The sequence below is a fragment of the Haemaphysalis longicornis genome, unplaced genomic scaffold, assembly GCF_048455015.1.
Source record: "Haemaphysalis longicornis isolate Haplotype H1 unplaced genomic scaffold, Haemaphysalis longicornis Haplotype H1 scaffold_7, whole genome shotgun sequence".
NCBI classification, from domain to species: domain Eukaryota; kingdom Metazoa; phylum Arthropoda; class Arachnida; order Ixodida; family Ixodidae; genus Haemaphysalis; species Haemaphysalis longicornis.
In genome coordinates, this window is record NW_027526422.1 from 19,230,886 (window position 1) to 19,254,452 (window position 23,567).

At 47.4% G+C, this 23,567-nt stretch overlaps 1 protein-coding gene across 4 annotated transcripts in view; it reads left to right on the forward strand.

Moving 5' to 3' along the window:
• The window catches only part of LOC144144663 (uncharacterized), a 185,304-nt gene that overhangs the window by 52,196 nt on the left and 109,541 nt on the right, over nt 1-23,567 (forward strand). For 3 of the 4 annotated variants that reach the window (XM_077676192.1, XM_077676189.1, XM_077676190.1), the window contains one exon: nt 9,668-9,742. In XM_077676192.1, the coding sequence (XP_077532318.1) occupies nt 9,668-9,742 (75 nt within the window). Of the gene's footprint in view, nt 1-9,667; nt 9,743-20,208; nt 20,344-23,567 lie in introns of those variants that run through there. The other variant, XM_077676193.1, reaches the window with a different exon arrangement.

The following is a 23,567-nucleotide window of genomic DNA, read 5'->3' on the forward strand; positions in this document are numbered from 1 at the left end:
GCCGTTAAATTCATCAGGAGAGGAATGACACAGGGCGACGGAGAGCGTCATAACTGGTAAAAGTGGACGGACAAAGGCGCCACAGACCGTTATGGCGAATCACTGCTCTGCACTTCCGACAGCTTTCACATTGAGTGGAACGGCTTTATTTTTTTCCTCATTCCACATCCCTCCTTTAAGGCTGCTCTGCTTTTTGTTTTTGATGTTTATTTTCCATAACGATGCACCGACCTTTCCCTTTACAAAAGGAAAAATTGCTATAAGGGGAAAATGTGGTCCGCGCTGTGGCATTACCTAATGCAAGCTCGCATTTCCACAGCTCCAGTCAAGTGTTTTGAGTCAATTCATATGACGCGCTTCGTTGTTTCGTCAAATTTTCTTCCGTGCGAGAGAAAATTGGTGGAAAGAGTGAGCTGTGGCAAAGCAGACCCACGGGGTCAAGGGGTATAGAGCGCTGGAGCAGAAAGTGCAATTCCGTCGCGAATACAACATTACTTCTCTCCTTACCTTCATTCAGAACCATGTAAAGGAAGAAGATAAGAAGCAGAAGCGGCCCCATTGTAAATTTTACGACGCGTGTCTTACGCCAGGAGGCAAGTAGAAGGAGCGCCAGCGATACAGGAAACGCTGTGCGCTTTGTAGTTCGAATGAACGCAGGTGCAAATTCGTATGCTAAATGTTTCTGTTTGGAACGTCGTCATATCACTTTGCGGCGCACTAATCACGACGCTTACGTTTCCGTTTTTTCAACTGGACTTCTACGGGCATAAATCCACATCAGTTAACAGCGCCGGGAATGAGACGAGGAACAGAAGAAAAAAAAAACGTGGTTGATTTCTCTGTCATAGGAATCGGTAAAACACGAAAGTGAAATGGGCAGTGAAATCTACTGCTGAGCATGATTTGCGGGTAGGATGCTGTCTTGTGGGTGTGCTTGGCGAGCGACGTCCTGCTGCCGGGTAGCTCCCGAAAAGGTGTACTGGCGTCATTTCCGTGACGGATACGACATCAGTGAAATATCTTGGTGTATACCGGCATAAAACACTTTCGTTTTAAAATATAAAACCAGAAAGCGAACAACCCTGAGTATAACGTACTCTTTTGTACTAAAGGTTGCTTCCCCGCAAGCAGACCCTGTGTGCAGGGGTGCACCCTTTACAGGCCGCTTGCTCCGTTGTCATGGCGTCACTTCCGTGACGGATATGACGTCAGCGAAATCTTTGTGTATCTGGGCATAAAACACTTCCGTGTTAAAAGGAAAGAACCTCGCCTCGTTTCCTGCGCTGTTACCTCGTGATTCCAAACCAACTGCCCAAATTTACCTTTTGCTGCATAAATCCACACCCTCCGCATCCGAATCCCCATCCAACAGCCTACCTCATCACCTCTATAATGGAGAACCCAAGCGCCCGCTTCAGCAGGCAAAACATGAAAGATGACGTGGCAGCAGCAGCAGCGACGGTGCAGAGTGTTCCCCCGCTTCGACGAACTAAGTTCTTCGGTTTGCTGAGTCACCGCGAGAAGCGGGGCGTCTCTGGTATGGCATTGAAGAGTCGTTGCCGTCGTCGCACGCGAGTCGTCGAGCCCCCCTAGATGCCCTCCTCCTCCTTCCCCCTCCCGCCTCGTGTTCACAAGAGGCATCGATTTGTTACGCGTACCAGATCCCGCTGGCGAACGACAGAGCACGCGGCGGCATCGACGGCCTTGTTCGCTAGATTGGACGGCCTAATCGTTATGCGGTAGCAGCAGCTTGTCTCCCTTTCTGCTTCGCGTCCGCCTTTGTCTCTCTTCTCTTTCGCTCGGTGCGCGGCTGAGTGGGCTAATGGGTGGAACAAGAGGCAAGGGAGAGTGAGGGCGGTCCTGCTCGGGGTGAAGTCACTCGCTGGAGCACCCGCAATTGAACTTAAAGACACACTGAGCGCCGGTGCTTGCGCGCGTATGCGTCCGCCTGTCTCTCGTGCTCTCGGTTGATTGATATCCACTTTTGGCGTGTACGTAAATGTTCAGACACGCTGCCGTAATGACGCGTTTCAAACGCGTGGGTGGTAAATGCTGACCGACCGAATGATGATCTCATTTCTTCCTTTACCTCGTGTTCCACTTTGACGGTCTGGTCATGTTATGCGCTGCAGCAGGTTCTGCGACTCTTTTTCCGTATTTCTTTATTCCTGTGCCGTAATTGCTAAATATTTTATTCGCGTGTATTTTAATTTTTAAAAGTACCGGAGAGAGAAACTGCCACTTTCGGCTACCTTGTTATCGGTTTGCCGCGGTATAACGCCCAGTGTAATGCGGACTTCCTTGGAGCGTGGTTTCCTTACATTATTCAGCCTCTAACTGCGAATAGAATCCGCTTGAACTGTTCTAGATTTGCGTGATTTTAACTACCTTAGACAAATGGAATAGATAATACAAATTATTTCCATGTTTTATTACCTAATTATATAACACAGTGTACGAACCATATCAGACCGAAGCACGCCATTTTTTGTTCAATAGCATATTATTTTGGGGAAGGGGGATGTTGGGATTCCGGACAGGCGCTTTGTCATGTATTCTGTGCCTTGCATAGTTGTACAATGATACCGCGCAAAAGTAAGGGTACAGCAACGTATAGTTGTCTTTAAGCTTCATTAAACTAGGTATCTGACGTGAGGGAACTTTGAGCGAAACATTGAAATCTGCGGAGCAGACACCCCATCACGCGTACATAAAGTATACGTGCATGCGTTATCCCATTGAACAGTTGCAACTTCAGTGGGTGCATGCGAATGCATTGTAATAAAAAGATACTATAGGCCACAACCGTCTTTAATCTCGTTCCAATGCTTCGCGTAAACGGCCGAGTAGACAGCTCATGATTAAAACGGCATAGCAGTCTAAAATTGTGCTAATTGCTTGGCTACATAGCGTTCCAAGGCAACTCCAGCAGCGCCGGTACGTACATTAATGTTCAATAATCAAATGCATTTTTGGTTGTCTATTCTTTAACGGTTTTTTAACTCACAAGTATTCCATGACTTCGAGTAGCGCAAAAGAAAAAAATTACACCATCTTCCCGTAGGGGAACCCTGAGTAGTATGCGAAGCAGCCATGGGGTCGACTGAAGTTCCCATTAGTTTTCAGTTCGTCGTTTCCTTTGACGTTCAGCTTTGCGTGCCTTCGTTGTATCAGTAGCTTCTTGACGTATATAGTTTGAATGAGTGAAGGACATAAGGCGCGTTCGTATACGCTCCCGTCTCGGTTTGGAGAGCAGTGGGAAGAGCGCCACGTACCTTCCGTTGCGTCCAGAGAGTCGTGTGGTCGGAACCGGGCGCCGCGTAACTATTTCTTTTTATAGTGGACTGCGCTGACATCAGCCCAAACGCTGACGGGGCTGTAGAGACGCGCATGCACAGTAGAGTGCGGACGGCGGACAACGACAACGAGAGAGGGGGCGACACAGCCCCGAGCATGAGATGCTTCGCATCTAAAAACGACAGAGGACACAGAGGCACAGGACACAGGCGCTTGTGCCAGTCGCCTTCATGTGTCCTCTGTCGGTTTTTTTTTTCTTTTTTTGCGCTACTCGAAATCATGCATTACCGCTACCAACTAGCCCAAACCAAAACTCTCACAAGTATTGCATTTTAATCCAGTTGGGCTTTGCAAAACTTTCACTCGCCTGATTGCCCCTCCAAGCAAACACGCGGTGAGCGCGGCAGGTATATATATGTAAAGCACGAGGACGCGGTTTCGATTCCCGGACGCAGCGGCCGCTTTTCTGATGCAGGCGAAAAGCGAAACGCGCCCGCGTGTGCGAGATTTCGGCGCACGTTAAAGATCCCCAGGTGGTCAAAATTAATCCGGAGCCCTCCACTACGGCTCGCCTCATCGCCTGCGCTGCATCGGTGCGTTAAACATCACAATCAATCAATCAATCAATCAATCAATCAATCAATCAATCAATCAATCAATCAATCAATCAATCAATCAATCAATCAATCAATAGAGGCCTATATACTACTGCGACATTAGATCCTTTTATAGGCCTGAACGTCGAGTGCTTTTGCTTATCACCTCATTTACAGCGAAGCAAGAAAGCCGAAAGTTTTTGGACGTCTAAATAGTCTTATTTTTTAAGCCGTCTACCTTGACGTCTGCAGGTTAGAGCGCACCCAGAGCACCGTGCTTTTAGACCGCAAGGACAACGACTTCTGTATCGTTGGCCTCTTCCACGTGGGCACTCTTCCGTGTGGCTGCTCCTCTTCGCCGACAGACATCAAGCGCCCACGCCCCGGCAACTGCTGGGGCCGACGCCGAAAACGTATTGTTTACGAGTGCACGTGGCTGGCAGACGTCTCCGAAGAAACAATGTCTCATGTTTAGACAGACGTCGGAGAGGGAACGATGAGTGCCACGATCGAACGGAGATTCGCATTTTTTTATTGCGAAACACGGGATGAGACGCGGCGATGGGAAACAAGTTACACGATTGCTAATCTAGATCATCCTGCCTCCGCGACAGCGAGTTAACTACTAACTCTTGTTGCGCAGGCTTTTTTTTCTTTTTTTACCCGTCATCTAGGTACCTCCTTAGCATCGGTGCTGTACAAAGCGGACGTCGCGGGGGCTAAGGGGGCTTTGTTCGTCATTACCGACGCTATCTTAAGTTTTTTTCCTTCCTCCGTATTCGGGAGACACGAAAGTGCTCGCGGAGCCGTGTCTCATCGTCGCGCTAGATTCGTTCGCTGAATAATTGGATTCCGCGCAAACTTGATTCGGACCCTTGGTGCGGAACGCTGCGAGGATAAGGAGCGCAAGTTCAACAGAATGGTGAAGCCGACGAAATATCCTGAGCACACGTGTGTATGAAGCGCGCAAGAAGCGAAAAAGCTGGAGCAGAAGAAGGCCGGCAAAAATGAGGGAACAAAGCGGGCCATTCTTGGCTATTTATATGCCGGGATTTGCGCGCGCCGTATACATATACATGAACGAGCGTGCACTGAGAGTCCTCGCAATACGTCGAGAACCGTAGCATACTGCTCGCAGCGTTTTCCCGAGAGCGCTATCGCGTCGAGATGCGAGCTGCAGAGACGAAAAGGCAACGATACCCGAGGCTCCGAAACGGCAAGATTTCAATCCGCAGAATGCATCTATTTTAGTCGAGTTCTCGCTCCAGGCAGTTTTGATCTCCCGTCTCTTCCCCCGTTTTTTTCTTCTTGAATTCTTTAACCTGAAGATGAGCGCTCGCTTTATTAATAAACAAACAAATGCAACAGTAAACAAGGAGATAAAAAAGCACGTAACGCCCACGCGTAGATAGAAGTGAAATTGATATCTCCAAACTTCGGCGTGTCTGTATATCACGTTTTACTACTCTGATCTCGCTCCACTTTCATTACCATTTTGTGGCTCTATGTGACACGACGGAGAGCACAATTTATGGTTAGTGGGCTGTTCTCACATATTCGTTTTAAGCTCACATACTTTTACTTTTACTTTTTTTTTTTTGTCGCTGATGGCCGTGCGGCAAAGATTTCCCGTGTTTGCTTGTTGTTCGACACGCACTCTCGTTACTCGCGCGACAGCGCAATAAAGAAGCCCCCGGTGACATCAAATACGGGGCGGGGATATTGCAGCCGCGTATGAAATACGATGAGGTGCATGGATATGAGAGAAATACGTGCGGCGTGCTGTAAAACAGCGCGGGAATGGATGTAAACGAGACAGCCTAAAGCCGCATAGCCCAGAGGCGAGGGAGCTCGTATGCTTGCGCGTTCGTCGTGTTCGTCCTCTAATCCGAGCTACTCGCCTCGAATCTCGAAGTGCGACGCCTAACACAGTTCTTTCCCTTGCTCTTTCAGTTGGTATATAATTTTGCTTTTGATGTTCTTACCCGTATGCACAAGATTTTGTCGTACGTTAGAGGAATCCTAGGTTGTCTAAATTAATACGTCCCCTCTGGCGTCTCTCAGAACCGCGGATGTGTGCACCGCCGGCATGCAACCGCATTTTGAGCTCACGATGTTCTCATACCTGTATGTGATACTCACCGTCGCTTATTGCGCTAGGATAACTCACTGTCTAAAAGTTTCCAGTTAATGACTATATTTTAGGGCCGACATTTACCCGATTAGATGGAAGCTTAGATTATAAAGAGTCATACAAGTTTTCAAAAACTCGGGTAGGCCTTTTGATTTCATGTTCGTGTGGCCTAAATTTCAAACCATATAGATGGCAGAGTCATATAAGTTTTTTGAAAATCGTGAAACGGGCTTGTATTCTTGGATAGGCCTTGCCCAAGTTTGAAGCCACAAGTTAGAAGCCGTTTCGTTGGCTAACGCCCGCCACATACAGCGCGTCGTTGCATCAGATGAGTAAGCTGTGCATACACCCACATATAAAGGCTTCGCCCTTGACACGAGACGACGATAGCTGCTGCCAGTAAGCTGGTACACAGGACCGGGAGAAGAGGCATAACTTTAATAACAGTAATAAAGAGGCATAACAGTAATAACTTTAAAGAATGATGTCCATTCACGCCTCAGCCAACCTATCTGCGTGACATGCCGTTTTTTTACGTCCATAGATCACGATATAGCTCTGGTGTCGAGTCTGAACATAGCCTCAACTATACTAGTATAGTTGAGGCTATGGAAAAGTTCACGGTTGATTCTTTTTTTTTTTCTTTTATATAACCTATATGCATTTGTGCTCGCGTGCATGGTGACGTCTTAAAGGCTATTCCTCGTTTTACGAGCGCGAAACTGTGCCGAAGGTACAGCGATTCACGTCATAGAGGTTCACTACGCAGGCACAAACGTTTGTATATATTTCAAGATAGTTGCATTTTTAAATGCTATAGTAATTCGGTTCAATTTTTTTTTCAAATTCAAATTTATTCAGAAAAATACAAGAGTGTATTAACATTAGGGGGAATTTACAGGAGGAGGTCCCAAGGTTTCCGAACCGCAGGCGGGACCTCCTATGCTAGATGTTTGAGATAAGTTGTGAGCTTATAAGATAAGCTAAGACAAGTTATAAACTAAGCTGATATACGATAAGCTAAGGTATAATACGATAAGGTGCTTATTCGCGCGAATTAAGGCAATATTTGTTTTTTTTTTGTAATAAGAGATTACATAAATTAAAGCCGAGAATAAATCGTCCGTCTTGCGTAGGCGGGAGCCGACGCAGCTTCCTCATAACGTGCGCAGTGCCTTTCCGTTTGATCTATTGCCCATGGCGACTCTCTTTCTATCAACTTACTTCAGTGGTGGCTTATATTTTTTATCCCGGTTCAGAGATGGGTGGACTCGATATATATATATATATATATATATATATATATATATATATATATATATATATATATATATATATATATATATATGGTATATGACGCTTATAGCAGTTGGTGGAATGTCAAAGATGAAAAAGCGAAAAAGCGTGCCTGCCACGGCGAAACTGCAACTGTCCCAGCGTTGGACAAACTGTAACGCGTATACTTACAGCGGTGACACTTCTCTCCTCGCGTCGCTGCTTGTGGCAGCGTTCGCTGACGGCACCTGTCTCCGATGGAGTACGAGCCGCGTGAAGGAAGTGCTAGTGGATTGACTTAGCTGGAACCGTCTTGCGGCGGGGGAAATGCTTATTTTGTATTTAAGAGTGTGGATGCATTCTACTAGACGAACGAGTCGGATCGAGGGTAATGGAGTTCTCGTGTGACTCGTGACTTGTGCGTGACACGGAACGTACAGAATCTTACACGTCGGTTGTGGATTTTTGTGTCATATAGGTGCCTCATCTTGCGCGATGACAGGCCATAAATTTGGGAATGTCAAAAGGTTACTTCGCCGACTGCCATATTAGCAGACCTCTTCGATTATCGCTACCGGGCTGCGCGAGGACTGCACGGTCTCAACCATTAGGGGCGAAGCACTTTAGGGGCTAGAGCTGTCGGCGTCTGCTCTCATCTTATGTAGCCACGGTACTAAAACACCGGGACACTCGTTTGCGAATGCCTCGCGCTAGAACGTTTTATCTCCACGGGAAAAAACGCGGACTAAAACAACACACCGGGCACCCGTTTTGTAAGGCACCTGTGAACAATGGGACCCCCCCCCCCCCCCACCATGTTTTTTCTAGTAAAGATTGCAGATTATCTTTGAACGCTAGGCAGTATAGCCCGCCGAGACGTAGAGAAACATTTCATACCCTCCGTCTCGAAATTTATTTATTGATTGATTGTAGGGTTTAACGCGCCGACGCAACGCAGGCGATGGGGCGCGCCGTAGTGGAGGGCTGCAGATTAATTTTGACCACCCGGGGACCTTTAACGTGCGCCGAAATCTCGTACACACGGGCGTTTTTGCTTTTCGCCTGAATCAGAAACGTGGCCGCCGCAGCCGGTAATCGAACCCGCGTCCTCGTGCTCAGCAGCACAGCGCCTTAGCCACTGAGCCACCGCGGCGGGTCCGTCTCAAAATTCCGTCCCGAAATTGTTTTCGAACGCCAGGTCTTCTCCTGTAAAGCATGCTTAGCATACTGCAGCGTGTGACATGAAGACAACTTACGGCCAGTCTTTCTCATTTAATTGCTTAAATCCGGTTCAACGCAAGAGAGGGCGCCACCGCCTCAGCAAATGCGCGATTGCCCCTCCCACCGACGTTTCTCCGGCGCTTAATGAGCGCTCGCCGGGTTACAAGAGAGCGACTTACAATCTTTGAATACACTTTTGCACTGCATGCTTCGCCCCTCCCCAGGTTTCACGTTTGTGGAGATGGGCCACGATTTTTTATGTGCATTCCTATGGCGCTCCCTTTCCGAGTGGTCTCTTCGAACTTCTATAGGGCTTTCCGGAACGTATAAATCGAAGAGGCGGGACACAGTGTTTTTCGAATGACTTGGAAGGTCGTGTGCGGTAGTAAAGCTTGCAAACGATAGGTGTCACGAATTTCCATTTCAGCAATTAGAAATCCTTGTTGTGTTCAATGAGTGCATTGTAGAGACTGCTGAGGCTGCGAAATCTTTACTGAAATAGAAGTCTACATCCAGCAGTGGTAATTGGTGAAGCTGGGCATGCAGACAACACTCTAATCAAACGTACGATTATCGCTGCCGAGCTTTATTTCTCTCCCTCAATGGTTGCTCCGAATATTTAAATGCACAAAAGACAAGAAGCTGGCTGGTAGACGCACGAAGGCACCCAAAGAATTAAGACGGCCTTCTTGTCGAGACAACAGTCCATGGGTGGTGCGATGTATTAATTTGAAAGGGCCGCCAACAGCACTAGACCTTCTTGGGTGGTGCACTATAAAAGAACGATCAGACACATTCTGAAAAACGAAGTGTAGATGGGTAATGTGGATACAGTGAATGCATACACAAGAACAGTTAGCGTCTCTCTCTCTCTCTCTCTCTATATATATATATATATATATATATATATATATATATATTTATATATATATATATATATATATATATATATTATGCCTACACACACACACACGCACGCACGCACGTTTTAAGTCTTCTATCCTACATACAATTAAATGTGTTGGCCACTGGATTTCTCCAAGCTGTCTTTTTCATGTCCTTGTCTATTTTCTTCCCGTTTACGCGAACGAACCTCTTCAGTCACTCCGGCCCTTCCTTCTCACTTTTGACGTTTTTCACGCAGGCTTCGCCTTCAAAGCGGACGGTGCTCATCCTGGTGACCCTGACAGGTGTGAAAGTATGCACCACCGACGGAAAGGTACGCACTGCCGCCGCCTATTACTCTTTCCACGAAACCTTATCTCGAGCGAATGCCGCGCGCTAACACGTAATCAATCAATCAATCAATCAATCAATCATGTTTATTTACGTGCCCAGGAACAGCCAGAGGCCTGAGTGCTGGCGCACGGGTAGTTACATGAAAACAAAATACAAGAAACATAGCAAGAAACAAACAAGCGACAAGACACACACAAGTTGAAGTAGTGAAGATGACAGAAATAAAGCACAGGCGGAGCCTGGGTACAGGTAATAAAAAAACAGGTAAAAAAAATAATAATAATGCCTTTATTTTCATCCATTTGATGAGGGGAGATAAGGAAAAAAAGCTGGAAAAACCAGCTTGACAGGCTCCCTCCACCCAAGCAAATACGCAGATGCAGAAAATCAAGGCTGGCAGAACAGCTTAAAACAAACTGTTTTCTGGCACAGAAACAAAATGAAACGCAAATAAGTACTCCTAATACATTTACACATTCACAAGCACACATAAAAATATACATGGTATACCATAATGAATAGTAAAAAAATAATGATAAAAATATACCATCAACATTGAAACATTACAGTGAAAACAGCGTCAAATTAGTATGTAGCACTAACCACAATAAAGTGTTCGAACCATAGGAACAGTTTTGAAAGGAAGCAAGTTTATTTTCACTCAACAAAGGATATTAAAGGCCCCCAGGGCTTATCGCAACAAGTTGCCGCATCTTGCAGCTACTTAAAAGGGCGGAAAAAGGAAAATACAAGAAAAAGAAGACACTGTGTAATAAAAAAATACCAGTCTTAAAAAAAACACGCGACGTGAACACCGTATCGCTCGAGCGCACACCTGCTTCGGCGTGTTGAAACTTGCGAAACACAGGTACCAGCTTATATTGGGGCAAAAGGAGAGAGAGGACGCTTTAATGGACAGTGACAAGTCAGCCCCACTAATGACAGGGCTTGCTACTTCATACGAGAGTGAACGAAGTTTAAAGAGCGAAAAAAAAAAATAGAGAGGAGGGGAGCAAAAACAAGGCATTGTACTACATCGCGACATATAGAGAAACACGATGATAAACAAAACTAAAACGTCGTTGTACAAAACGTTGTGCTGTAACCGGCAGTTGCACACCTGTACTGAGATGTGTACGTATTTAAAACGTACAGAGGAGCAAAATGTGTGCCCAAAAGGTTCACAGGGTCTCATCTCGCCTGGAGGCTGCGAGGAAAATCAACAAATCGTTGAAGTAAAGTTGGCCCTGTGCTTTCACATTCTTGCAGTTTCAAGTTTGAACGCCTGAGGATGCCTGTATAGTTGCAAAGCAGGGATGGGAATGCACGAGTTTGCTTGTCGCAAAGCGCTTGTGAAAAAAAAAAAAATAGAATGGCGGCTAATGTAGAAGAAATGGGCGACTCTAGCCGGAAATGAAGCAAAGGGATGTAAAGATACTCGCTGCACAGCGCTAACATCCCAAATAAGAGAAGGCCGGCAGAAGAACACAAATATCGTGGAACCTGCACTTTCGTTGCTTCGCCGAGCGTAAGGGGTCGAACGCAATGAACTGACAAGACGTACGAGCACGCTTGGCGCAATATAGGTGATATTGTCACGTAGCCAAAGACGACGCAGCTGTCCTAAAGAAAAAAGACAAGTTTATTGGAGCGAACTTGTGCTCCCCTAACAACTCAAAGAATACACAGGCTGCGAAACAGCAGTCAACAAAATGACGTGCGTAGACTGGTGTCGGCGATTCGAATGCCGCGGCATCTGCTCAGCGGGAATTTGTCACTCGGCGCGAGGGTTTCTGGAATAGTCGAATTGTATCCAGAACACTGCAGATCAACGAAAATTATTCTAGGCCGTTCGCGTTAGTTCGGAACGCTCTCCCTATCAGAAGAGATAACACATGCGGCACAGAAAGAAAGAACGGAACACGCGCCTCCCTTGGCACCCACAACACCGATAACACAGACCGGCGCAGCCGGGCGGCAAAAGCAAAACACAAATAAACAAACCCAATGCATGGTTCGCCGCAACATCCTGATTCGTGTACATACTCTAAATGCACCGATACGCGCAAATGAAATTTATCAGTGGAATAGATCATAAACACCCAGTTGAGCTGAGTTACATAAGAGACGTAAGAAACCCGGGCCACATATACAAGTAGTAATTAAATAAACGTGGGATGCATGTATGTATGTTGTGGACAAAGCTAGAAAACCTAATTAAACAGACGCTGAACTGTAAAAGTAAGTCCACCTATATCGGTATACATACTAAAGTGCCCTGAATATAAATGTATACCCTTTATCAGCAGCAGTAACTTACAAGCGCATAAAATAGCAAAAAACGTGAAAAACAGGAGTCGGCCCCTTCATTTTCTCCCCACTACCATTTGTGACGTCACAAACCGTCAATGGTGGAAGCGGAGCTTGTGTAAGGGCCTTTCTTATACAAGCATCAAGGAAGGCACTAGTAAAGGCAAAATCGTTGTATGCGGAAGCATTTTCTGGGTGCATGTTTTTTAAGGGACACAAACTTCAGCTGAGATTATAAAATTGTCGGCATGCACCACAAGCGGTAGTCTTGATTTCAGTTTTGATTTCGGTGAAACCGCGAGAGCCCACCACACTTATTTCCCACTAGCGCACATGACGGTATTGGTAGTATTGGCATATAATAGTTGCTAGAAGCGATATCCCGCTATTAATCTTTCTACGTGCCGCTAATAATGCTAGCCCCAGGTGTGCAATCGATTCGACGCTATAGCAGTAAATTTTCGTTGTAACGAAGTCGATTTATTCGAGATAGCGCTTTATTCCAAGTGTTTCATAGTCCCCAGTTCAGTGTATTGCGTGCAAACGATATCCGCTTTTAACAAAATATCGTTTATAACGAAGCCAGTTTTCTGTACGGGCACATCGTCACGAGGGTTTACTGCATCACGAATGCAGCACGTGTAGCTTTTAAAAGTGCGGCTTTTAGCGCCGTTGTGCCTTTCATTTATAGCGTCACGCGTGGACCTTTTTTTTGTGTCGAAAAGAAAACAGACGCACATTCATGCGGACCTGAGGCCTTGTTTGATCCGCTCCCATGCGCTTCACATATAGAGAGTTGGGTTCTTATCATCCTGCTTTTGAATCTTTTGAACCTCGCATCTTTCGAAGTGTACTCCTACCACACGGCAGCACGCGATTGCGCGCACGACGTGAATACCACTTTTCTGTTCCGCTCCAAATTGCCCAAAGGTATACGCGGATTCGTGAGGGTTGCTCGGGCTCTGTCAAATACCCGGTTGTATTACACGAACGCTGCACAAAGAAAAATCTCCGCCTGAGTTCATTTTTTCCCCCTTCGGTTCTCTTGTATGCCGTTCATCTGTATACAAAAGAGAGAGAGAGAAAAAAAAGGTATGTTCGTTCGGAAATGTGACCAGGAAATACGAGCGGGAAAGGCGATCTTTTATGTGTCGTCGCCCGGATAGTTTCGCTCGCTATTGGCTCCGCCTTGTTACCTAAGGCTAAAGGAAGCAGATCTCTTTGTGCTTCGGCTCCAATATCGAAAGGCCCGTGCGACGAAGGCGACGGCAGGAACACTGAGACACGAGCGCTGGGCGGTGGGAAAAAAGTCGGCCCTTAGCTCAGTTTTTCGCTGCTCTTGGAAAGCAATCTTTTTGTAGAAAAAAAAAACTGAAAAGAATTGGACATCGCAAAAAAAGAAAATGAAATAAACGCATGTGCGACCAAGGGAAAAAAGGACCCACGAGACGATGCTGTCTGTGTAACGTACGGTGTGTGATGTTTTTTGGGCCGTGTATTTACATCGTCTTTACCACAGAAACTTGTTCGAAAAAACAGCAGTGGTGCTTCGCCTCGACGGCATTTAGCCCGGGAAAATGTCTTAATGTTGCAGTAAATGACAAACATTTTTTTTTTAATTTGAACTGAATAAGAATTTTTAAAGCCATTACGGCACCTTTTCTTGGTTTTCGAAGAAAAACGACCGCTTTGTTTGTTGAAAAATTATGTATCGCTAACTAATTACTTTTGTGAGAAGACCGCAACGTCTGCAGATATTCCTCTCTGATAGTATTGGTATCTCCTTGGTGGTTACGAGCCATTTCTATGCTGCATAACGGCGTCAGACGACACCAACGGACACGTCGTAATTTTACAATAACGAAATTAATTTTTTATTGTTCAAAAATTCGAATCCTAAAGCAGAACTTGGTGTTTCCGCACTATACACCCCTGCTACGAAAGGAGGAGCGAAGGTTCAATTGGTCACCTTGCCCTTTTCTGCACGCTCACTGGTTGTCAGGGCGATGACGCAGTATACTTGTTAGGCCCACGCTTATCAAGCTCGGCCACCCAGAAGCGCTCAGTGGCGCTGCAATCTTTAATTAGGCGACGATTTAGTTCCGGAACTTTTCTCTCTGCCGTAGCGAACATGCGCCTCAGGCGACTGCGCTAAGACCGATACGGGGAGCCGGACAAACTTACACTTCCCACGCCGCACGGCGTCTTGAAGCCAATCCCTCGCCTCCGTGCCCCAAAGGCCTTTCCGGAACTGTTGAGAGAAGAGGGCGCAGAAATAGACAAAGCGGCACAAAGTTCTGAAGGGCAAGGTATAGGTGCATGAGAACAGAGTTTTAAGGAATAAATGAAGACAATATCCCGTGTGGGAAAAACGATCCATCTTTCTCCTGACGGCCGCCCAGGGGAGCGTTTGCCGCGGTTTCCCCAGCGGCCGAGCAGCCGCTTGACTGGCGAGCGATTGTTTCCCTCTTTTTATTTTACCCCTCCCCTTACCCGTTCCTTTTATTATCGTGTTCTCCCTACGCCCTGTTAGTTCGTTCAGTGCAAGCCAGACGCTATTCCTGTTGCTGCATGCAAGTATCATTCTTCATTCCTGCACGTGCGGGTATTTTTCTTCCCTTATTTTAAGTGGCCTCCCGAGGTTTTGTTTACACTCTAAGAACCGCGATCATTGTCAACACCACTTAGAAAAAACAGCCTCGGACTACTCTTAACCCGTCCTTCTGTTTTCATCGTCAAGCATGGTGGCTACATTGCGCATGCGCAGCCGACGTGTTTCCGTTCCGACGTATACGCACCGTTCGTCCATTTGAACACCATAATGTATACCTGTCCGGCTTTGTCACCTAGGTGGTGGGAGCATCACCGGCTCAGCTCTCGTTCTTCTCCGCGTACCGCCGGCCATATGCTCGTAGTCCGAGCGTGGGGCTCCGCAAGAGAGCGTGCTGCCCTGTTTATACATGTGCCCGCGTTCGCCGCGCTGTCGTGCGCCCGCATGATTGATGAAAAGTTGCTGCGTGGCTTTCATCTCACGTCCGCCTGCTTCGCATTCTCCTTAAAAGCGCGGACTTCCGCCCAAGAAAGGCCAACATAGCTAGTGACGCTGCTGCTACTACAGTGGTGACGCTGTCACAGACGACTTAATTGTTCCTGTCGCTCCGGAAAATTTACGACCTGGAACATTTTGCTTACAGCTTAAAGGGTTTGCACTCTTCTGTACTGCCTGCGCTTGATGGCATTCGCGTCAACAAACCGCACGCGTGTACTTCAACAAACAGGCGAAGAAGGCGCTGAGCTTGCGAACTGCGCATTCATTTGTGAGCGTGTGAAGGCACTGCACAACGTACAACTAAAGCGACAGAAAAGAGATAATAAAAAATAGCGACCCCACAGAGGGGAACGGGAGCGGTGGCTCCCTCCGACCCGAGCGGGGAAGCAAGGGCGCAGGTCCTAGGGTCCAGCCGGGACGACGTCCAGGCCGCGTCACGGCTAGGATGAACCTCTCGTGAGAGGGTCGTCCGAAACCGCTCTGCAGGCGACTAAATAAAGTTGCTCTCTCTCTCTCTCTCAAAAGATACATTTACAGGGTGTTACGACCGAGTAGGGGCACCCGGTCCGAGCTCCGTGGCCTCCGACATACGAGTGGTAGCGTGTATGATGCGAGCGCCCAGCCGTTGTTGCAGCCGTGAAGAAGTCCAGAAGCCGTAGGCTAACGTAACTGTTTACTTCATAGCGAGAGGTGAGCCGAAGCCAAAGAACAATGCCCCGACGGGCGAGGTTACAATACAGGACTCGAGCTGAGCAACAGCATGGATTCGCTGCTCAAACAGGAATGGTTAACAACGCTTGCGGGGGTCTATTTATACCCAAAAGCCGTAACGGTCAAAACGCCAACAAGCGGCAACACGCCACGAACGTCACAGACACACACAACGCTCTTTCCAGAGTTCGTAAGTCGTCGGTAGCCTCGGCGCACGTTGAGTCCGAGAGAGGGGAGAGAGGAGGACTCCGCTGAGTTCGCGGGGCATCTGTGTCCTTGAAGAGCATTGAGACGAGCCTCGCCGGCAGCCGCCGAAGTTTTGAAATGCGCCGAAAGCGAAGCGTCTGACTGGGCTTGTCGAAACTTGTCACCGACATGGTGGCGCCTGACGGCAGAAAGGCGCACGTACTGGCTTCGCCGCACAGCCGAGGAGTGATGCGGGAAAGTACGGCGGCGCTGGCCGATTCGTAACAAGGGGCAATGAAGACAAAATTCAACTTTGTTCAATTTGAAAGAACCAGCCTTTGGTTATTCACACAGCTACATTCCAGCCACGAAAGACGTTTTTCTTAACGGAAAAGAAAACCAGGCAAGAAATATTGAAAAACTTCAAATCTCGCGCCACAGTGACGTAATCTGGGCAGTAGTGACGTAATATGTGCCAGCAATAAAAACATAGTTAGCAGTGTGTTAACTGCACGTTAGCGTTCAAGTGATGACGATTAGGCGGAACTAGACATCCCGCTACAATCGCTTAGTCATGTTTCTTGGCGGCGGCTTCGGCCGGCGGCTGCCAAACGCACAAATAAGATTCTCTGACGTCATAGAGAAATTGCCGTAAAGTGGCTAGGCAGTCGCCACTGCTTCGTATGTTTTTTTAGGGGCGAAGCCCCTTAGGGTCTGAAGCTGTTCGCGTCTCCTGTCGTTGTCGTAATCGTCGTTCGTCTCATGTAGTCACGGTACCAAAACACCGGGAAACTCGTTTACGCCTCGTGCCAGAACGTAAGGCGTACTAAAAAAACATCGGGACATTGAGTTTACGCCTCGAGCTAGAGTGATTCGTGTTTCAAAGACGAGACTGTTACAGCGAAGCTGTATAACTCTACCTCAATGGTTTCATCTCCGTTGGCAAAAATGCCAAGGCGCCAAGAATACACTTAGGCCGGGTTCAGACTGTTGCCGCAACTGTTGTAATAACTTTAAGAATGACGTCATTGCACGTCTCAGCCAGCGAACTGCGTGACACGCCGTTTTTTTACGTCCATAAATCATGATATGGCTCTTGCGTCGGTAGTCTGAACATAGCCTTATAATCTGCATGCTTCGCCCCTCCCCAGGTTTCACGTTAGTGGAGATGACCCGGGATTTTTTCTTTAGTACCTTCATTGTTTTTTGAAGTTTTCGACTAAATTGTTATTGTTATCGGGACAGAAGAGTCGTTGTAATGAACCGAAGTTGTATTTTAGCTTCGTGGTCTTTTTAAAGGAGCCATGAAGAGAAAATACATCTTCGTTTAATTTGAAAGAACTACGATTCAGTATCTCACTCAGCTCCATTACAGCCACAAAAGGGGTTTTCTAAGAAAAAAAAAGCAAGAAGTATTTAAAAAACTTTCAGTTTTGCGCCACCGTGACGTGTTATATGCAAGAATGACGTCATACGGGCCAACAATAAAACATAATTTTCAGTGCGTTAACTGCACGTTAGCATTCAAGTGATGCGGTCAAATGGAACCAGAGGCCCTATTACAGACGTCCAGTCATGTGTCGTCGCGACAGGTCAGTTAGGCGGCCGCCAATCGCACGAACAAGGTTCCGTGACGTCATAGAAAAGTTGCGGGAAATTGGCTAGGGGGTCGCGACTGCTTCACACGTTTTCTTTCATATCTCCGTTATTTGTTCGAAGATTGCGATGATATTGGTATCATTGTTATCGGGACTAAGCAGGCTTTCTAATAAACTCAGCTTGTATTTTGTCTTCATGGCACCTTTAAGCTTCAAACGTAGTGTAAAAGGAAAGTGTAAATATATATACACAGGTTAGAAACCAATTCATCAATACAATATACAAAAGGAGTGGATACATGCATAGAATATCATAGTAAATGGACATTTTATACACGAGGTTACATGCGGCCCATTCGAGAGGTTACCATTGAAGGCGTAACCGGGGAATAATCCATGAAATATGCCTTCCTCTTAGGCTTACAATGTGCACTTATGTTGATGCTCATGCTTTGTATAGGTAGTAGTTAAATAATTCAGCATAATATACTGTATTCTCTATATGCCGCGGGTTGTTCTATGAAGGGCTACAGGTAATCGTTTGCGTAATATTGTAATGCACTTCTACAGGTGTCATCAGATTTCTCAAAGTTCGAAAGCATTTCTTAAGTTTATAGCACTCGCTGTATTTCTAAATTAAATTACATTTATACAGCTCTTTCTTGTGGTCTCACAAGAAACGTTGGCAACATGTCGATTCGCTTTTTTTTCTGCGATAAAAACAACTTACGAATATGGGTGAAGTGCATCAGAGGAGGACGAGGTGTAGCTTCGAGATTATTGTCCCAGGTCGCCCGTTTTCTGAAAGCGGGAAACTGTACTGACTTAACAGCTTCTCCTGCACGCAGTCATTAGCTTATCATCATCATCATCATCGTCATCATCATCCTATCTACGCCCACTGCAGGGCAAAGGCTTCTCCCATTATTCTCCGATTATCCCGGTCCTGTGCCAACTGTGACCAGTTTGTCCCTGCAAACTTCTTGATCTCATCTGCCCATCTAATTTTCTGCCGCCCCCTGCAGCGCTTGCCTTCTCTAGGGATCCACTCTGTTACCCTTAATGACCAACGGTTATCTTGCCTGCGCATTACATGCCCTGCCCACGTCCATTTCTTCTTCTTAACTTCCACCAGTATGTCCTTAATACGCGTTTGTCCCCTGACCCACTCCGCTCTCTTCCTGTCCCTTAATGTTACACCTATCATTTTCCGCTCCATTGCCCTCTGAGTCGTCCTCCATTTAAGTTGAATCCTCTTAGTGAACCTCCAAGGTTCTGCCCCGTAGGTGAGTACAGGTAAGATGCAGCTGTCATACACTTTATTGTTCAGGGACAATGGTAGGTTGCCATTCATTATCTGCGAATGCCTGCCGTATACACTCCAGCCCATTCTTATCCTTCTAATTATCTCTGCCTCATGGTTGAGATCCGTGGTCACAACTTGGCCTAAATTGATATATTCGCTTATCACTTCTACTGCCTCGCCGTCTATTTCAAACCGCTGCGCTGTCCCGAGGTTATTGATCATTACTTTAGTTTTCTGCATATTAATTTTCAGGCCCACGGTTCTACTCTGTTTTTCCAGTGCGGAAAGTATGCTTTGCAATTCGTCCCCCGAGTTACTTAGCAAGGCAACGTCATCAGCAAATCTGAGGTTACTGAGGTATTCTCCATTAGCCCTTGCTCCCACCTGTTTCAAATCTAATGCTCTGAATACTTCTTGTAAACATGCTGTGTAAACATTGGAGAGATTGTGTCTCCTTGTCTGACGACCTTCCTCAACGTTTATAGAACCTTGGTTCTATAAACGTTGGACCTTCCTTACAGGTATTTTTCTGTTCTCCTTATGGAAGATTATGGTAGCTGTGGACCCATTGTAGATATCCTCTAGTATTCTTACATAATGCTCATCTACACACTGGTTCCGTAGTGCCTGAATGACTTCTGAGGTTTCGACCGAGTCAAATGCTTTCTCGTAATATATGAAGGCTATATATAGCAGTTCAGTATACTCAGCGCACTTCTCTATCACCATTAGCTTATATCCAGCCTATATCTTGGTGCGCATTGCAGCTGTTCACTTCGAAAATGGTATCTGTTCGCACGTCCGCGCTCCTCCCGTCCTTTAGACGCTTCCGCTTCTTTGTTCAACTTGAAGAGCCTCACTGCGTTCACGTGCATTGCGCGAAACATTCCTTAACCGCACAGCGAAAATACCAAAGCTACAAGGTCGAGCTGGAAGAGTTAAAATAAGTGGCACCGTTTTAGTAATCGTCACGAGATTCTCCCTCAGATGCGATATCCGCCTCTCGCACTCTGAGTGCTATACCTCGCGCCCCGGAAATTCCAACGCCGGACAGATCGGGCCGTGCGGCGCAGACAGTTCAGTGCACTCGTCGAAGCCACACAACTGGTAAACAAGAAGCCAGGGAAGAAAAAAAAAATCGTGGAACAGAGCCGATAGATTAGCCGGCGCGCTGCTGCCCAAACTGGGTTCTCAGCACCGCGCGAGGGAAAGCGAAGAAAAATGGGTGGAGGGAGAGATAATGATTACCCTCCCGGGAACTGTCCGGTTGAAAAGTGACCCGCTCTCATAGGTGACTGAGAGCAGTGATGCACCACCGGGCGGCGAGAGACCGATTAACATGCAAAGTCGCCACCCGACCCAGCTTGGCTGGCTCTCTTTGCTTTTCAGCGTCGTGCAGCGAAATCAGGTCGCCCCTCGCGGTGAGTGAACGGGGGGCACGCGCTTCCAGACGCGCGATAGCCATCTCGGAGGAGGCATCCACGACGGGCCGCTCTCACGGGTGGCATCGTATCAGGATTGCTGGGTGTACGCGCATACGCGCGCACCCGCCCGTCGAGTCCTGCCCCGTAGACCTGCGTTGTGGAAGCTCCCGCACAACATTCCGACCTTGCGCGTGCAGGGGGTCGGGATGCTTCGTTTAGTGACTCTCTAAGACCGTAAGTCACCTGTGTAACGATGATGCGCGTTATCGCTGTCCACCCCGAGCATCTTCGATGACGCGTAATAGGGCGATGCGACGGCGTTTAACTCTTAAGAAGGGTGGTGAATTATGGGCCATTATTCAGGGGATTCGTGCGTGCTTTGTGATGCGCGGGACGTGCGCAGAGAATCGCGTGCAACTTTAACAAAGCTTCAAGCAGTGCTAACCACAACTATGAATACTTTAAGGCAACATGTTACGTTTTAATTCCTCCTTGTTATGCTTTCCATTCTGTCTAACGAAGTTAACGAAGTTGAACGAAGTTATTTCTTCGCCAACTTTATCGCTAAAATTTATAGTGTTCAGTGCGATGCCTTAGTTTGGATCATTCTTTTTTGGCAGTGACAAGGATGTATATATAAAGGAAATGTACTGCCACTTATATGGAACCTGTTTTTCTGAACCTGTTGTATGTGAAGCACGCACGTGGAACGTGTTCATATCATAGGCTTCCCATTACATTCGCTACATGCGTGAATGTGAATTTGCCACGTGTGTAATTACATTTATATAATTATACTTTGTTTTTTCATCGCTCACTCGCAATTGTTTGAGGAGGGTCCGGTGGTGGGAGTTGCCGAAATTACCGGCCGCATCCACGCTAAATGCGCACGCCCGTTCGAAATTCGCCAAATTTGGCTCGGCATGCCACTCCGGTTATATAAGAAAGTTTCTACCCGGCCGAAATCGAGACGCGACCGATTGATTACGAACCCCAACGTTCATCGGAGGAGTGTTGCGCAACGGCGTCGGGCCGCAACGCACTGCGTACCTTCCTCGTTGGAGGATTACGCCCGAACGGCTGGGCTAACGCGGCGTGTACCTGCCCGCGCCGGAGGACTGTGCGCGCGTGCCCGTCGCGGCGTGAAAGCCGAGCTGGTCGCCCACCTGTAGCTGCCTTGCTGGCCGACCCCCCAAGTCGCGGCGGTGCGGGCGCGCATCGATTTTTCGGGTTTGTCGCTCACCGACGGGCCTGGTTTCCGCGCTCGCCGACAGGCCGTTTTGAGGCGCAGGCCTGTGTGTATACGTCCTACGGAGGGGCTGGAAAAACTTGGTATCGGGGCAACGCCGTCACTGACAAGAATGGAAAAAAAAATCACGTATCTACCAAGTGAATCATGACGAGTGGGCGAAGCACTGGGGATCGTTCTTACCGTAAATCACCCGTGATAGTGCTTACTGCTGCTAAAACGATTTCCAATCGAATCCAATACAATTAAATTTAACCCTATCCAGTCCAGTCACTGCTCCTCGCGCATGGCTCCTCCCGCAGCACGGCTCTCCAGGAGCCACGCGAAACGGCTATCAAGCGGGGCTCCGGCGCAGCGTCAGACTTGGCTACTGCGCAACGGAGGCGCACAGCTAGGCACGCGCCGGCGCCAACGCGTCTGCCGCGTCTATGACGTCACTCCTCTAGAATGCGCAGGCCGGCGAATGTGCAAACTCAATTCTCTACACACCCGTACTCAAATTGGATTGGATTTCAATCCAACACAATCCAAATTAATCCAATCCAAAGCCAAGCCAAGTCAATCCAATCCGATCCGATCCAAACCAATCCAATGCTCCTCGCGCTTGCGCAGAACGGCCCATCACGGCCCACGCGAAGCTGCTCAACCTCGGCCAGTGTAGCTTACGCTACAAAAATTCCTCAGGGCACTGAAGTCTGTTCTGCTTTGAAGGCGAAAGCCCAGCCATTATCAGACTTCTTTGCTTCTTCATCGTGTTTGCGCCTCTTTCTCCTTGGTCCGTACGGTAAGCTGCGGGCTGTTCTTTTAAAAAGAAGCTTACTGATGGCGTCTGTAAAGCGAACACGCCCTGCGGATAAGCCAACTTTCTCTGACGATGATGATGATCGTGGGTGACGTCACGTGGGTGATTCTGGGTGGCGTAGCGGTGCTGCTCTTGGTTCTTCAGCTGTGCAAGTTATCCTCCACTCTCTTCGCAAACTCCAAGGAGCTATTGAGGTCTTCGTTCACAAGTACCTATAGCTAATTCCAGTTCTACACCCAGAGACCCATGCAAATGGAGCGCGCCTACCACCACGTTGCCCACAGTGCCACTTCCCCACCAAATCTGACCTACATCACCTCATTTGGCTTTGTCCCGAATTAGTTTACCATGGAACAGTCTTACAACGCCCATAAACCATCACTCCGAGGACACTCCAACCATTCCGCTAATTTCAATCTTCGCACTCTTAAGCGGTCTCGCGCGAGCAGGTTAGAACGACGGGTCTATTCCCCACTTCCTATAACGACGATCTTCCTCCTCCCAGAAGAATCACGACAACACCAAGACCCTCCAGATTCTAGAGCCAACTTCATCTTACCTTATCCTTTAACACATTTCCCCCAACAGGCCTTGAGCCCATCTCGCCTCTACCACTTTCTCCTACCCTATACTGGCCGACGTCTATATTTCATACTCAGGTGGACCTTCACAGGTCCGCGCAAGTGGCCCCAATACAAATAAAAAGAACAGGCTCAGCCACTTTAGTAGGACTAAAAAGAAGAATTCGGCATATAATATCAGGTTTTCAGACCAACAACAATATACACCTAGCGAGTAAAAACCGTAAATCCTTATACCGTAATTTTTCGGCAATTTCATTCCTCCACAAAGAAAAAGAAAATTTAAATACGTACTAGTTTGCTTACTAGTACAGTAATATTTTAAAAACTTTACCATCCGCTCCTAAACAAAGTTGAGAGAAGCGCGAAAGCTTCTTCACATCCATGGCAAGGAAAGTGCGTCCAGACGATCGTCAAACTTCCGAAGACCCAAATCGCAAACGAAGAACGAACCCATGCGACGACTTTTCGCGCGCTAAGTGAACGCACCTACTTGGTTTATGAGATAAAGGTATACTATTGTGCTCCTTCTTCATGGCCGGGATGAGTGTATCGTCTCATCTATAGAAGCGCCCCTTTCTCGCGATTT